Source organism: Bos indicus, chromosome X, assembly GCF_029378745.1.
Source record: "Bos indicus isolate NIAB-ARS_2022 breed Sahiwal x Tharparkar chromosome X, NIAB-ARS_B.indTharparkar_mat_pri_1.0, whole genome shotgun sequence".
Lineage (NCBI taxonomy): Eukaryota > Metazoa > Chordata > Mammalia > Artiodactyla > Bovidae > Bos > Bos indicus.
Window position 1 is genome coordinate 35,624,336 of NC_091789.1, and position 14,574 is coordinate 35,638,909.

Sequence of the window (14,574 nt, forward strand, 5' to 3'; positions counted from 1 at the left end):
TAGGGCGGCTGAGATGTAGGTAATGTACGCAATGTAAAGCACCTTGCACAGTGCCTGGCTCAGTCTTTAATGATTAACAGTTACAGGAACTGTCTGTTATCCACAGTTTTTCTTTCTGCATTTTCAGCTACCTAAGATCAACCAGGGTCTTAAAATATTAAATAGACAATTCCAGAAATATACAATTCATTAAGTTTTAAATCACACCATCCCACTCTGTCCTGCCCTGAACATGAGTCATCCTTTTGTTCAGCATATCCACACTATATATGCTACCTACCCATTAGTATAGGAAAAAATGTAACATTGTAGTGTCAGCACTCTCCATGGTATCAGATACCTACAGGAGGTCTTGGAACATAATCACTGGCAGATAACGGGTACTTCTGTGTTTCTATCATTAATTTGACCCCAGGCTCTTCTACCCTGTATTCTAGAAGTTGTTGTTGTTATCCAGTATATCTTAGAGAAATCTCAATAGGACACGTAATACCAAAATCACTCAACTATACTGCTGGCTTTGTAAATAGGGGATAGTAGTGTTAGTCGCTCAGTTGTGTCCAACTCTTTGTAATCCAACAGACTGTAGCCTGCCAGGCTCCTCTGTCCATGGGATTCTCCAGGCAAGAATACTGGAGTGGACTGCCATTCCCTTCTCCAGAGGATCTTCCTGACCCAGGGATTGAACCGGGGTCTCCTGCGTTGCAGGCAGTTTCTTTACTATTTGAGCTACAGGGACTTTGTAAACAAAAATCAGTAAATTTTCTTCTTAGAGGGTATATTATTAAATTTAGGTGGAGGGGGGTCTTCCCCAGCTGGATGCAACTCAAAGCTGCTAGAATTTGAGCCAAAGACCAATTTAGTCCCTTCGTCCCAGCTGCATTTTCATCCGAATCACTATTTTCATTAATTCCTCCCCACCCAAAGGTATATATTGCTCAGAATTCGCTAAATTACGTTAAAGGTAATCTAATTAAAATGTCTTCTAATAATGTTACCTCTGGCTTTCCTAGGTCAGTGAAATGGGTGCCTGGACAGCAACTTCCCAGCATCATTCAAAAGATATTCATCCTTATTTCTCAGGAAACTCTTGCAGACGATACTTATAAAATACCTAGGTCTTGTGTTCAGCTGAACTGGGACAAGAGTACAGGACAACTTCTTTACTTGCCCCAGGAAGTGATTTCTCTATGGTTTATCCATGATCCAAAAGGAAATGCCAAGAGCAGTTTTGTTATCCAGGTTTTTCTCTCATTCCTAAGACACACGGAGAAGGCAATGGCACCCCACTCCAGTACTCTTGCCTGGAAAATCCCATGGACAGAGGCACCTGGTAGGCTACAGTCCATGGGGTTGCTAAGAGTAAGACACGACTGAGTGACTTCACTTTCACCTTTCACCTTCATGCATTGGGGAAGGAAATGGCAACCCACTCCAGTGTTCTTGCCCGGAGAATCCCAGGGACGGGGGAGCCTGGTAAACTGCCGTCTATGGGGTCGCACAGTCGGACACGACTGAAGCGACTTAGCAGCAGCAGCAGCAAGACACACCATCTATAGGTCTGAGGGCTGCCACCACCCAGGTTCATTTCCATCACCTCCCATAGAAGAAACCCCAGCTTCCCAAAGCCCCAAACCGCCCTGGCTCAGGCACCGACACGCGAGGGCTCCTCCTGGAACCCCACCGCCCTGCCCTATGTTTCCTTGTTCAGTGGGACTAGGGGATGTCTCTTCACCTTCCTTGTGTGACTGCGGCTCCTAGACCATCACTCTAGGTGTGGGGGTGCCCTGATTCTCCCACTGTTCCCACTGATAACACCGGGCCTTCCACAGAGCGGAGGATCCATGAAGGTTTTTGGAATAAATGAACCAGTGAGCAGAGATTTCATTTATTACTATTTTATTTCTTCTACATCCTTGAATAAGCTAAGAAAATCCAAGTACAAATCTTAATGTTACAGAATAGACTAAAAGTGAGAACTAAAAAGTAAACCACTTAATTTTTTTCTCTATTTTACTAAGTTTTTTCACATTTTCAAGGACATTCTTATTCTAATGCCATCTTATCTTATTACAGAGTACAAATAAAATGAAAGGTTTCCAGATTTGTCTTAAAATAGCAAAATTCTTTCTTCTAAACTGAAAAAAAAAAACAAATGCTAAATGTGCCAATGTCATGCATAAACCTAGATTTTGAGAATAACAGACTTTCTAGTTGAGTAACTACATTTTAAAATGCCAAAAAATAAAAGAAGATCAAGTTCTAAGTCACCCCAGTGGAAGAGAAACACAAAGATGCTATTTACTACGATTCCCTTGCCCCTAGTCTGTCCCTCTACTAGTTAGATCATTGACTGCCCTCTTAAAACACAGTGAAGAATCTGCCTTGGACTTCACTCAGGGCAGAAGCTGCTAGATGGGGCACTAGAACTTTCACTGGCCACAGCACTGGTATCATCCATGGTGGCAAGCCCAGATTGGGCTCTTTCTTCCTGCTGTCTCAAAGCCTCCTCATACCACAGAGGGAAGGCTCTAGGGTCACTTCCACTGATCTTAGCCAAAAACTCCAGGAGAGTCATCTTGTAGATCTCCGAGTGGGCCCGGGGACCCCACAGAAACTCATAGCGGGCCGGATCACTGTTGGGCACCTGTCGGTACTCGAAGTACTGCTCCTGCACCAACACTCTGGTAATAAGCTCCCTGGGCTCCCCATAGATAAAGTGCTCTGTCCCATCATATACCCCCATCACATTCAGCACTTCCCACACCTTCTCCTCAGAGACACAACCACCCTCCATAAAGATCATGCTCAGGATAACTATCAGAATACCATTCTTGGGCATGGTCTCCCCATCACTCATCAGCCCATCACAGGTGAGGCCCAGGGTAGTGACCAGGGCATAGGAGTCGTCGCTGGGGTCCACTTCCTTCACATCCACGCCAAACGCCAGCTGCAGGCACTCCGAGGCTTCTCTGAAGATCTCAGGGAAGTGATCCTGGTAATCTTTGATAACGACATTCAGCATTTCCGCCTTTGTGGTCAGCTCCTTAGTGCGATACTTGAGGAGCAGAAACTCTACCATATCAGCCACCCTGTCATCAATCACATTTCTGGGCAGGGACTCAGCATTTGGCAGAGCCTGAGAGGTGCTCGGACTCTCCTCTTTTTGGCTGCTGGGGCTATCCCCGGATTCGCTCATTGGAGAGGCAACAGCAGTGGGAGAGAGAGAGGAACTTGGAGGGCTCTGTGAAGGACCCTGGGAAGGATCCTGGGAAGGACCCTGGGAAGGATCCTGGGAAGGACCCTGGGAAGGATCCTGGGAAGGACCTGGGGGCCCAGGAATAACATTAAGCTCCTCCCCTGGGGAGCTCGAGATCAGAGAATAGGAAGAGGAAGAGGAGGAGAAGGGAAATGAGGAGGAGCAGGTGGAGGATGAGGACGTATCCTCTTCCACAACTGCCAGAACGCTTTGGGCCTCACTGCCTTCCTCAAGCACGCAGCGCCGTCGCTTTGGAGCATGAGACATGATGACTGGTTTCCGGCAACAGACAGGAGTGTGGGCAGAGGTGACAGATGGGGGACCACGGGCCTGGGGGAGAGAGAGGATGAGAGCAGCTTCAGCTGAGAAACAAATTCTGGGTGGTATGACACAGGCCACTTACAGGTCTCCTCTCGAGGGGTGCTCTTGGACGGAACAGGGGCACTCCTCCTGGGCGGCCTGTCTGCTGGCTACCGGAAGGGCAGGGGCTCCCCAGGATGCAGTCAGCCCATCCTGAGGTTCTGGGGTTCACACGGTGGGGGGATTTGAGCCTTGTGGGTTCCCCTCTGTTCTGGGATAGGGGGCCTCTGGTGCACACTCAGGGCACCCTCCTCACCTTGACTCCTGGTTCTGCCTGGACCTCCTCTGCTCTCTGACCTCAGGACACCAGCCTCAGACCTCCACCTCCTGGTTCCTGGAGCTCCTGTGACAGAAATGGAGGGGACATCTCGGGGGTAGTCCAAAGGGTGGACTCTGTGAGGTCTCCCCAGTTGTGCACTGGGAGGTCCCATCGGGGTTCCCTTGTAGTGCCCACTTTTCCTCTGGCATGGCCTGGACCTTCCCCTTTGGGGGCCTGCAGGGAAACTCAGAACAAGACCTGAGTCTGAACAGAAAGCGCTGAGAGCCCCCACATGTGGCCGCACCTGCCCAGGGATTCCCATAGGTCCTAGGCTGGGGAGATGCTCGGTTCAACTCCTCCTCACCTCCCGCCTGCCCTCCCAGCACTGACCACAGGGGAGGGAGTCTGCTCAGTCCTCTCTTGGGGTCCGGGGAGTCCACCCTCTGTGGATCTGAAGCCTCCGCCCTCTGCCCAAACACCTCACCTTCTGAGACCCTAAGCCAGAGGTCAAGAAAATGCTCACCCTGGCTCACCCCGTTCCAGGGCCTCCATGAGCCCCCACAAGGGCCAGGATCCCTGCCTCCCTATTGTGGTATAACCACCTCAGTCATTCCTCACATGGAACCTAGACTCCAGGCAGGACTGGGGATTGTCCCGTCTGCCATTTTGAGACCCAGCAGCTTTCACAAGGTCTCCCGTCTCTGAGACCCCATGTCAGGAAATGCTGCATGTGGCCGTCCTGCCTGAGGACTACAAGGTCCCCTCTATTCAGGGGTCCAGCTCCCCTTAGTCCTCCCTCAGTGGTCTACCCCCCCTAGGGTCCTCCCAGGGCTGACAGCAGGGGCGGGAATCTGGGGTCCTCACCTTGACCTCTGGTAGGACCTGGGTTCTGTCCTCTCCCTACCTGAGGCCCGGTTCCTCACACCAAGTCCCCAGTCTCTCTGAGACCCACATGTCAGGAAGTCAGAAAGGCCTAATGCGCTCTTCTCACCTCAGGGGCTCCCAGCGCCGACAACAGGGTCGGGGATCTGTGGGCTTCCATCAGTCCTCCCTCGGGGTCCCCTCAGTCCTCCCTCAGGACCTTACCTTGTCTCCAGGCAGCACCCGGGATTCTCTCCTCAACCCAACTGAAGCCCCGTCTTTTATACCAGTTCCCCAGTCTCTCCAAGCCCCGGATGTCAGGAACTCCGCCCCCTGTGCCAGGTCCCCAGTCTGAGACTGGCTGTCAGGAAGCCCGCCCCCTCCAGGTCCTCAGTCTGAGACCCGGATGTCAGGAAGTTAGACCGTGTCTGTGGGCTCATTCTACTCCTGGGTTGCCCAGGGCCGACAACAGGAATGGGCTTCTCTCAGGTCTCCTCTGTCTGGGGTCCAGGGTCCCCTCAGTCCTCCCTCGGGGGCTTCAGCTTGACTCTCAGCAGAACCTAAGATCCTCCCCTCTGCCCATCTGAGGCCCCGGTCTCTCTGAGACTCAGATGTGAAAGTCAGGACTTGCTGCCAAGGTGCCTATCCCCCCCACATAGGCCTCCCAGGGCCAGGAATTTGGGGGGTCTCCTCTGTTTGGGGCCCAGAGTCCCCTCAGTCCTTGCTTAGGGTCCTCACCTTGACTCTCAGCAGGACATGGGATTCTCTTCTCCGCCCTGCTGAGCCCCCACCCCGTATACCAGGTCCCTGGTCTTTCTGAGACCTGGATGTCAGAAATGGATGATGCATGTGGTCATCCCACCCCAAGGTCCCTCAGGGTCTTCCTTCAGGTCCTTACTTACCTTCATGTCTGTCAAGGCCTGGGATTCCTCCATCTGCTGACTGAAGGATGCACACCCAAGACCAAACCAACCCTATTTCAGTATCCCAAGGCAAAGTGATGTAATACTAAATCCAGTCTGATGCCTGCGCTGACCGCACCACATCTGTTGGCGGATCCCCTCTGTTCTGGAGTCTAGTGTCCCCTCAGTCCTCCCTGAGGGTCCTCACCTCAAATACTGACAGTTCCTGGGTCCTCTCCTCTGCTTACCTGAGTCCAGCCCTGTCAGCTCGATGTCTTTCCTTCTTTTAGACCATTTCACCCAGCAGAATACAGAGGCCACCGTATCAGGCTACAGCTTGTTGGGGCCTCCATACACTGATAGCAGGGGCAGGGTGGAGCTGACCTCTGTTCTGAGGTTCAAGGTGCCTCCAGTCTTTCCTCAGGGTCCTTGTCTTGACTCCTGGCAGGTTCTGGAACTCCTTTCTTTGCTGATCTGAAGACATATCCCTCTATCCAAGCCTCACTTCCCTGAGACATTCATTTTCTACTTCCCCAGAAGGAAGTCAGAGGCTTCCATGTCTCTCTGACTTGGCACCTATGGGGGCTGACTGCAGGGACAGGGTAAAGCTGGGACCCCTCTCTTCCAGTCTGGGAGATTCCTTCATTGCTCCTTCAATATCCTCACCTTGACTTGTGACAGGGCCTGAGACTCTTTCCTCTTGTGAGCCTGTCCCCTTCCAGCCAAGGCTCTCACCTCTCTGATGACCCCCAGGGCATATCGAGGGAGGCTCACAGTCTGACAGCTCTGCCAGGGATCTCCCACAGCTGTTATCAGGAGTAGAGCTGGATTATCTGGACCTTCTGGGAGGATGCCCCGGCTCAGTCCTCACTTCTGAGGTCCTGGGTCCTTGATGAAATCCTGGCTGGGAGAGGCTCCTCACTGTCAGCTCCAAGCATTTGTCCAGCTGCATCCCTTGTAGAGAATGATTCTGCAACACGAACTAGTTTCTAGATAGGGAGCTGCAGTGCCCATGAGCATGGGGGAGAGTCAGAGAAAAAGCAACCTTTTCAATGGAATCTCTTGACCAGCCAGCCAGACTTCAGAAACATTTTGTTCTAAAAGATTCATTTTCTGCACAGAAGAGGCTGAGCAGCAGCATTTGGGGAGGTCCTGCTCATTTGAAATTATCTAACATTTCATAGTTCAGAGAACTGATTTTCATTTTCTTAACCCTCATTCCTAGTATATTCAAAAAACATATACATCTCTGCCAAGTGTATGTTTAGAATACATATAAAATTTCATGAAAGAATACCTACACTTATTGTGTGTGGATCGCTTTAATAGCTCCTATTCTATAATACCTCCAGTCCATTCTTTATCTTTTGTTTGGGAACACGTGTATACCCGTGGCGGATTCATGTTGATGTATGGCAAAACCAATACAATATTGTAAAGTAATTAGCCTCTAATTAAAATAAATAAACTTAAATTAAAAATATTATTTTGGAAAGGCCAGTCCTCAGTCTCTTGTCAAAAGTTCAGAAGTAACAGGAGTAGAAACAATGAATGGCTAAAGTAATAATTAGTAATAGTTTATTTTGACCACGCCAAAAAGACAGTTTGAACACAGAGCATTCAAACCAAACATGGAATGAGGCTCAGGGGTATATCGTTATAAAGCTGCTTATACTGTGGGAAGGCAGTGACTATTCTCACAGTGGTTGGTTATAATATTTGAATTTCTTAAATGATAGGGAATTGGTTAGTGATTACCTCATATCAATTTGGGGAAACAACTGAAGTTTTGCTGATGATTTCCAGAGGCATAAGCAAGAAATGACCCAGATCAAGTTAGCCTTGCAATAAAACCTAAATTAAGCTTTGTTTGTATGACTAAATTGGTTTTGTCTGCTCAGGGAGTTTTTCAAGGCTAGTCTCTGTTTTTGATTGTAACAGACTAAAATGGTTTCAGGTGGTCATTAGCACAGGCTTTGGGGTCCTACAACCTCAGTCATCTCATCTTTCCAGCTGTCCTGTTACTATCCCAGAGCTAATGGTATCTGTGGTTAGAGGGCCTGCCTCTGGTTTGTGCAATGAAATAGGTCAGAAATTTAAAATCTTCTTCTCCTTACCCATCCTGCCATCTGCATCTCTGTGGCCTACAGCCCTTCTGCAACTTCCCCACTGCGCCCACCCTGCAAAACACAAGAACCAGCTCCCCACAGTCATCAGTCTTCCCTAGGGATTTCTCGTGTTTTGTTGTTTAGCTTTTGTTGTTGATTCCCCCACCCCCACCTCCTTTCTATAGTTATTGAGAGTTGATTTGGGGAGTGGAAGTCAGTGGTCTGAACCTGATGGTCGTCTTGGCATTTACAGGTAAGGCACTAAACCTATAAATAATTTAAGGAGAATTAATATCTTTGTAATAATGCTGTTCCTCATTAATGAATATGTTTTACTGCTTTATTTATTTGGGACTTTTAGCTGAATCTATCAGAAAGCTTTTATATTTGCCTCCATTAATGTCTTGTACATGTCTTTTAAGATTCTTTTTAGGTAATTTTCTTGACTTTCTTGCCATTGTGAATGAGGTATTTCCTATTTCATGTTCTAATTAGTTATTGCTTTTAGATGGCAAGGTTCTTTATTTTGCTATAATGATTTTCCATATATATTTTCCTGAAATCTCTCAATTATTCAAATACTCCACATGTTTTACAGATAACAATATTGTCACCAAATATTATCTTTCTTTTCAATATTCATACCTCTTATTTATTTCAATATTCACTGCTCTATGTGTCCCAGCGCAATTTTGAACAGTAGAGGAGAGAGCATTCATTTTTGTGTTGTCTGGCCCTGGCTTTAATGGAAATTCTAATATTTTACATATAAGTGTGTTTGCAATAGACTTTAGGAAATTGAAGTTCTATTCTAATGTTAACTTACTCTTTTTTAATCATAAACTTGTGTTGAATTTCTTTCAAAGGCTTTTTAATATACCCATTGATGTGATCAAGTGTTTTTTTTCTCCTCTAATTTGTACAGGGAATTATAATTGAAAGTATTTTCTAATGTTAAATCATATTTTTATTCCTCTGACACAGCCCATTTGTTCATTTAATTCACTGCTATGTTGAATATGCTATTAAACTATTTAGACTATTTGCTGCTCTGTGAGTGAGCATGGCTTAAAGTGTTCTTTTCATGGGATGTTCTCATCTGGTTTTTGAATTGAGGAGCAATAACCTGGCAAAATGAGTTGAGTAATTGACTGTTTTTGTATGCTTTGGAGGAGTTTACATAAGGTGATAATTTGTTTCTCCCTGACTATTTGGTAAAACTGGCTTCCAAAACTGCCTTGTTTTGGAACATGTGATAGTGGCTTGAGTTTTGAATACAGTTTCAGTTTGTATTGTTTGATTAAACTTTTAGGTGGTCAATTTCACTTAGGATTTCAAGTTTAATGGCATGATATTTATAATAATTTTTTATTAAAGAAATTATCAAACATACACACAAGAAAAAGAATCCATTTCTCTTTGTTATATAATGTAATGAACCCAGTATACCTGACACTCAGCATCAACACACTTCAACACAATCTGGTTCCAGTTATACCTTCACCTTCTCCCATTTCTTGCTACTGGAATAATTTGAAGCATATTCAAAACATCATACTATTTTATTTCTAAATATTTCATGTTGTTCAGTAACCCAGTCGTGTCCAACTGTTTGCAACCCCATGGACTGCAGCATGCCAGGCTTCCCTGTCCCTCACCATCTCCTAAAGTTTGCCCAATTTCATGTACATGTCAAATATTTCATGTCTTCCTAAAATATAGATTCTTTTATGTGTAAATCTAATTCTTTTCAAAAAATTTAAATAAGTAATCTTCAAATGCCAGGTAGTTTTCATGTTTGCATGGCAGACATACTTTAAAAAAATTAGTTTCTTTGAATCAGTGTCCAAATAGGATCTAATCACTACAATTGTTCTTTATGTCTCAAGTCTTTTTTAAATCTGTAATTTCTTCCCCTCCTACCTCTTTTTCCTTGCAATTAAATATTTTGGGGGGAAAAAAAAAACAAAATTTGTGTTTTGTTTAGTTTCCAAAAGTATGGCTTTTGTTGAATGCAACATTTGTGGTGTCCCTTAACATGTTCTTCAGAACTTACTGACACTACAAGATACCCCAGGCTCATTTTGTATATTTACTGCCTTATTTCTAGAATCAGTCATTTCTCCAAAGAGCCCTCATTCTTTTTGTTGTATGTAGACAAACATTTCTTCAGTGAACAAAGGGAGACAAAATTTTTCCTTCCCCAGTTACACGTCTTATTCTTTTCTTTTCTTATTTTACTAGCTAGAACTTCCAGTACAGTGTTGAATAGGAGGCCTCAGAGGAGATATCCTTGCCTTTTTCCTGATCATAGGTGGCAAGCATTGAGGAAACTTCCTTATATTCCTAGTTTACTGAGACCTTTTTTTTTTTTTATCATGCATCTGTGTTGGATTTTATCAAATACTTTCTTTGTATCAATTGATATGATAATATGATATTTTTTCTTTTGCTTATTGATGTCATAAATTTCATTAATTGGTCTTTTAATGTTAAGCCAGACTTGTGTACCTGGAATAAATCTCACTTGGTCATGGTGTATAGTTATTTTTATACATGTTGAATTTGATTTGCTTATATTTTATTGAAGATCATTAGATCTATGTTCATGAGAGTTATGGGTCTGTAGTTTTCCTTTCTTGTAATTATCTTTTACTGGTTTTGGTGTTAGGGTAATGGTCTCACAGAATAAGTTAGGAGTATTCCTTCTGCTTTATTTTTTGGAAGACCCTTTGGAGGATTGTTGTTAATTCTTTTTAGATGCTTGGTAGAATTCGCCAGTGAAACCATATGGGCCTAATGATTTCTCTTTTTAGGAATATTAATTACTGATTTAGTTTACTTAGTAGATATAGATTTATTCAGATTACCTTTTTATCCTTGTGTGAATTTTTATAGATTATGTCGCTGAAGATAATTTTAGCTAATGTATTAAATTTGTGGACATAGAGCTGTCATAATACACCTTCATTTCCTTATATTGGTCATCTGTGTCATCTAATTTTTGTTTTGTAGCCTTGCTAGAAGATTATCAATTTGTTGATCTTTTCAAATGACTACTTTTGGTTTCACTGATTTTCTATATTGTTTTCCTGTTTTTAATTTCATTGATTTTTGCAGAAATTCTTATTTCTTTTCTTCTGCTTGCCTTCAACTTAATTTGTTCTTCTTTCTCTAGACTTAAGTTGTAATCTTAGGTTTTGATTTTAGAACTTATTTTTCTAATACAGTTAGTGGTGTAAATTTATCCCTAAGCACTGTTTTTTCTATATTCCACAATTTTTTATTATTACCATTTGTATCTTATTTAAAAAATTAAAACATTTATATTGGCGCTTATTCCCTGACCCAGAGATATATAGATGTATATTGTTTAATTTACAAATTAAATTCTGTTTCTTCTCCTTCTTCTGATATTCTAGTTACTTAAATATTACACCTTCTGAAATTGTCCCACAGTTCTTAGATATTCTGTTTCATTTTGGGTTTGCATTCTTTTTTTTCCATTTTAGTTTTTTCATTTAGAATTTCAATAAAATTTCAATTTAGGGAATTTCTGTTGACATTTTTAAACTTGCTTATTCTTTCCTCAGCTATGTCTAGTTTGCTGATGAGTTCACCAAAAGCTTTCTTAGTTTACGTCAGTTTATGTTTTTTCCAGCATTTCCTTTTGACTCTTTCTTAGAGTTCCCACGTCACAGCTTACATCCACTTACCCATCTGTCTTGAATATTGTCTCCTATTTCAATTATAGCCCTTGACATATAAGTCATAATTATTTTAAATTCCTTGTCTGATACTTTCAACATCTTTGTCATATCTGAGTCTGTTTCTGAGGCTTGCTTTGTCTCTTCAGACTGTATTTTTTCTTGCCCTTTAGCATGCCATGTAATTTTTTGTTGTTGTTGAAAAGCCAGACATGTTATATTAGACAATAGAACTGAAGTAAATTGGCCTTTATATTGTGAGGTTTTATGTCAGTCTGGCTAGTATTGGACCTTTTGGTGTCAGGGGTTTAAAATTCACCTACACCCTTTCTTTCCCTCTTCTGTTGTTCTTGGGTTTCCCTAGGAACTGCATCTTAAATAGATTCTTGCCTTGCAGTTCTTTCAGCTATAACCTACTGTTGTTATAAAGGAGACATGTTGATGTAGAGGGAAGGGACAGGAAAAAGGCTTCTATAATATTATTGAGACAGGCCTGAGACCTGGGACCCTTTCCTGTGTTGCTGCAAAGCTTTCTGCAAAGCTTACACCTGGATATACCACTCCTCAAGCTACAAAATGCAAAGAAATTTATGGGAATTAAAACAACTGTGTCCATGCACAGTTGGGGAAAATTCTGGACCACACCATACAAAAAGACAAAAAAACCCAACTACCATTTCTGAATAGCCTGAAGCAAAAACAGAGTGTCAGCAGCAAAAACAGGGTACTACACATGCCCCCTGCACTCAATACCAGAAAGGGGAGGGCAAACCACCTAAACCACCCCTGTATCCACCTGGAGTGGAGTTTCTTTAACACTGTGCTGGGATGGAAGAGGAAGGAAGTGGGTCATGGTTCAAATACCATAGACTCTCACTGTTACCAAGTGTCAGCCCTCCAGTTTGACCCCTGGACACACCCCTACCCTCACCACATATAAGGAACAAGCTTGCTCTGCTTCAGTGAGCAAGCAAGGGCATCTGTTACTTGTTTTTGCTCCCCATGCTTCAGCCGGAGCCCCAATAAAGCCTTGCTTGAATTTCTTGTCTGTCCTCTAGTCAATTTATATTGATTGGGGAAGGCCAAGAACCCTGGTCCATATCAAAATGAAGTCAGTTCCTTTAGGTAGTTTTCAGAGATCTTTGTTTTTATGGATTGTATCTTCCTGGTCAAAATCTCTGAGCCATGGCTCTGGAGCTAGAAGCAGGGTGAGTGGAATTTTTTTCTAAATAATACCCCTGCTTTAGTAGTGGGATGCTTGGCATGGAGGGGAAGTGGTCAGTTGCCTCAAGTCTTTTATGGCTTGCTACTCCTGGCATGTTAACTCTGCCAGGGTGAGGAAAATTAGGGTTCCATATTCTCAGTGCACTGTTCCTAAGGAAGGAACTCTGTCCCATAAGTGAGGGGTTAAGTGAAAGAAGGGATTCTCCACTTCTCAGCATTACTCTCCTGAAACTTAGTCTTTGGAACAAGTAGCTTGGGATAGGATGAGAAATGCTGATTCCCATACTTCCCAGGAAGATACCCAAAGCCCTTGGCTGGGAGCTGGAGACAGAAGGAACTCTATGTTCTTGGCTGTATCCACCTGGGGTGGAGTTTCTTTAACACTGTGCTGGGATGGAGGAGGAAGTAAGTGGGTCATGGTTCAAATACCATAGACTCTCACTGTTCTTACCAACTGTCAGTAAACTTTTTTGAATAAGTGCTTCTTAATTTGCATATTCCCTTAGGACAATTTCCAGATATTTTATCAGTTCAGTTCAGTTCAGTCACTCAGTTGTGTCCGTCTCTTTCTGACCCCATGGATTGCAGCAAGCCAGGCCTCCCTGTGCATCACCAACTCCTGGAGTTCACCCAAACTCATGTGCATCGAGTTGGTGATGCCATCCATCCATCTCATCCTCTGTCGTCCCCTTTTTCTCCTGCCCCCAATCCCTCCCAGCATCAGAGTCTTTTCCAATGAGTCAACTCTTCGCATGAGGTAGCCAGTGTATTGGAGTTTCAGCTTCAACATCAGTCCTTCCAATGAACACCCAGGACTGGTCTCCTTTAGGATGGACTGGTTGGATCTCCTTGCAGTCCAAGGGACTCTCAAGAGTCTTTTCCGGCACCACAATTCAAAAGCATCAATTATTCGGCGTTCAGCTTTCTTCACAGTCCAACTCTCACATCCATAAATGACCACTGGAAAAAATGTAGCCTTGAATAGGTGGACCTTTGTTGGCAAAGGAATATCTCTGCTTTTTAATATGCTATCTAGGTTGGTCATAAGTTTCCTTCCAAGGAGTAAGCGTTTTAATTTCATGGCTGCAATCACCATCTGCAGTGATGTTGGAGCCCAGAAAAATAAAGTCTGACACTCTTTCCACTGTTTCCCCATCTATTTCCCATGAAGTGATGGGGCCAGATGCCATGATCTTAGTTTTCTGAATGTTGAGCTTTAAGCCAACTTTTTCACGCTCTTATTTCACTTTCATCAAGAGGCTTTTTAGTTCCTCTTCACTTTCTGCCATAAGGGTGGTGTCATCTGCATATCTGAGGTTATTGATATTTCTCCTGGCAATCTTGATTCCAGCATGTGCTTCTTCCAGCCCAGTGTTTCTCATGATGTACTCTGCATATAAGTTAAATAAGCCGGGAGACAGTATACAGCCTTGACGTACTCCTTTTCCTGTTTGGAACCAGTCTGTTGTTCCATGTCCAGTTCTAACTGTTGCTTCCTGACCTGCATATAGGTTTCTCAAGAGGCAGATCAGGTGGTCTGGTATTCCCATCTCTTTCAGAATTTTCCACAGTTTCTTGTGGTCCACACAGCCAAAGGCTTTGGCACAGTCAATAAAGCAGAAATTGATGTTTTTCTGGAACTCTTGCTTTTTCGATGATCCAACAGATGTTGGCAATTTGATCTCTGGTTCCTCTGCCTTTTCTAAAATGAGCTTGATATTTTATATGATTTCTATATGATTGTTTAAAAAATAATGAAGACAGATTTCACTGGGAGTGCATCCACGGAGCTCTTCTCATTGCCAGTAGAAGAAGCAGAACTTCCATGATGTAGTTTTGGTCACAAGGCTTTAATTTTTATGTTTATCTTGATTTCCTTGTGATTTCTTTCTCC

The 14,574-nt window shown here is 43.7% G+C and overlaps 1 protein-coding gene across 1 annotated transcript; it reads right to left on the reverse strand.

Annotated features, from left to right (window-relative positions):
* Positions 1 to 1,892: 1,892 nt before the first annotated feature.
* Positions 1,893 to 5,144, reverse strand: MAGEA10 (MAGE family member A10). Its single transcript, XM_019955425.2, has 3 exons — positions 4,965 to 5,144; positions 3,876 to 3,962; positions 1,893 to 3,589 (listed from the first exon to the last, which is right to left on the reverse strand). Exon 3 carries the CDS (start codon positions 3,524 to 3,526, stop codon positions 2,393 to 2,395), a length of 1,134 nt encoding a protein of 377 aa, XP_019810984.2. The 5' UTR covers positions 3,527 to 3,589; positions 3,876 to 3,962; positions 4,965 to 5,144; the 3' UTR covers positions 1,893 to 2,392.
* Positions 5,145 to 14,574: the final 9,430 nt, after the last annotated feature.

Bases quoted from the DNA above. Each gene is read 5' to 3' on its own strand.
- MAGEA10 (XM_019955425.2), bottom strand. From the start codon at position 3,526: ATGTCTCATGCTCCAAAGCGACGGCGCTGCGTGCTTGAGGAAGGCAGT.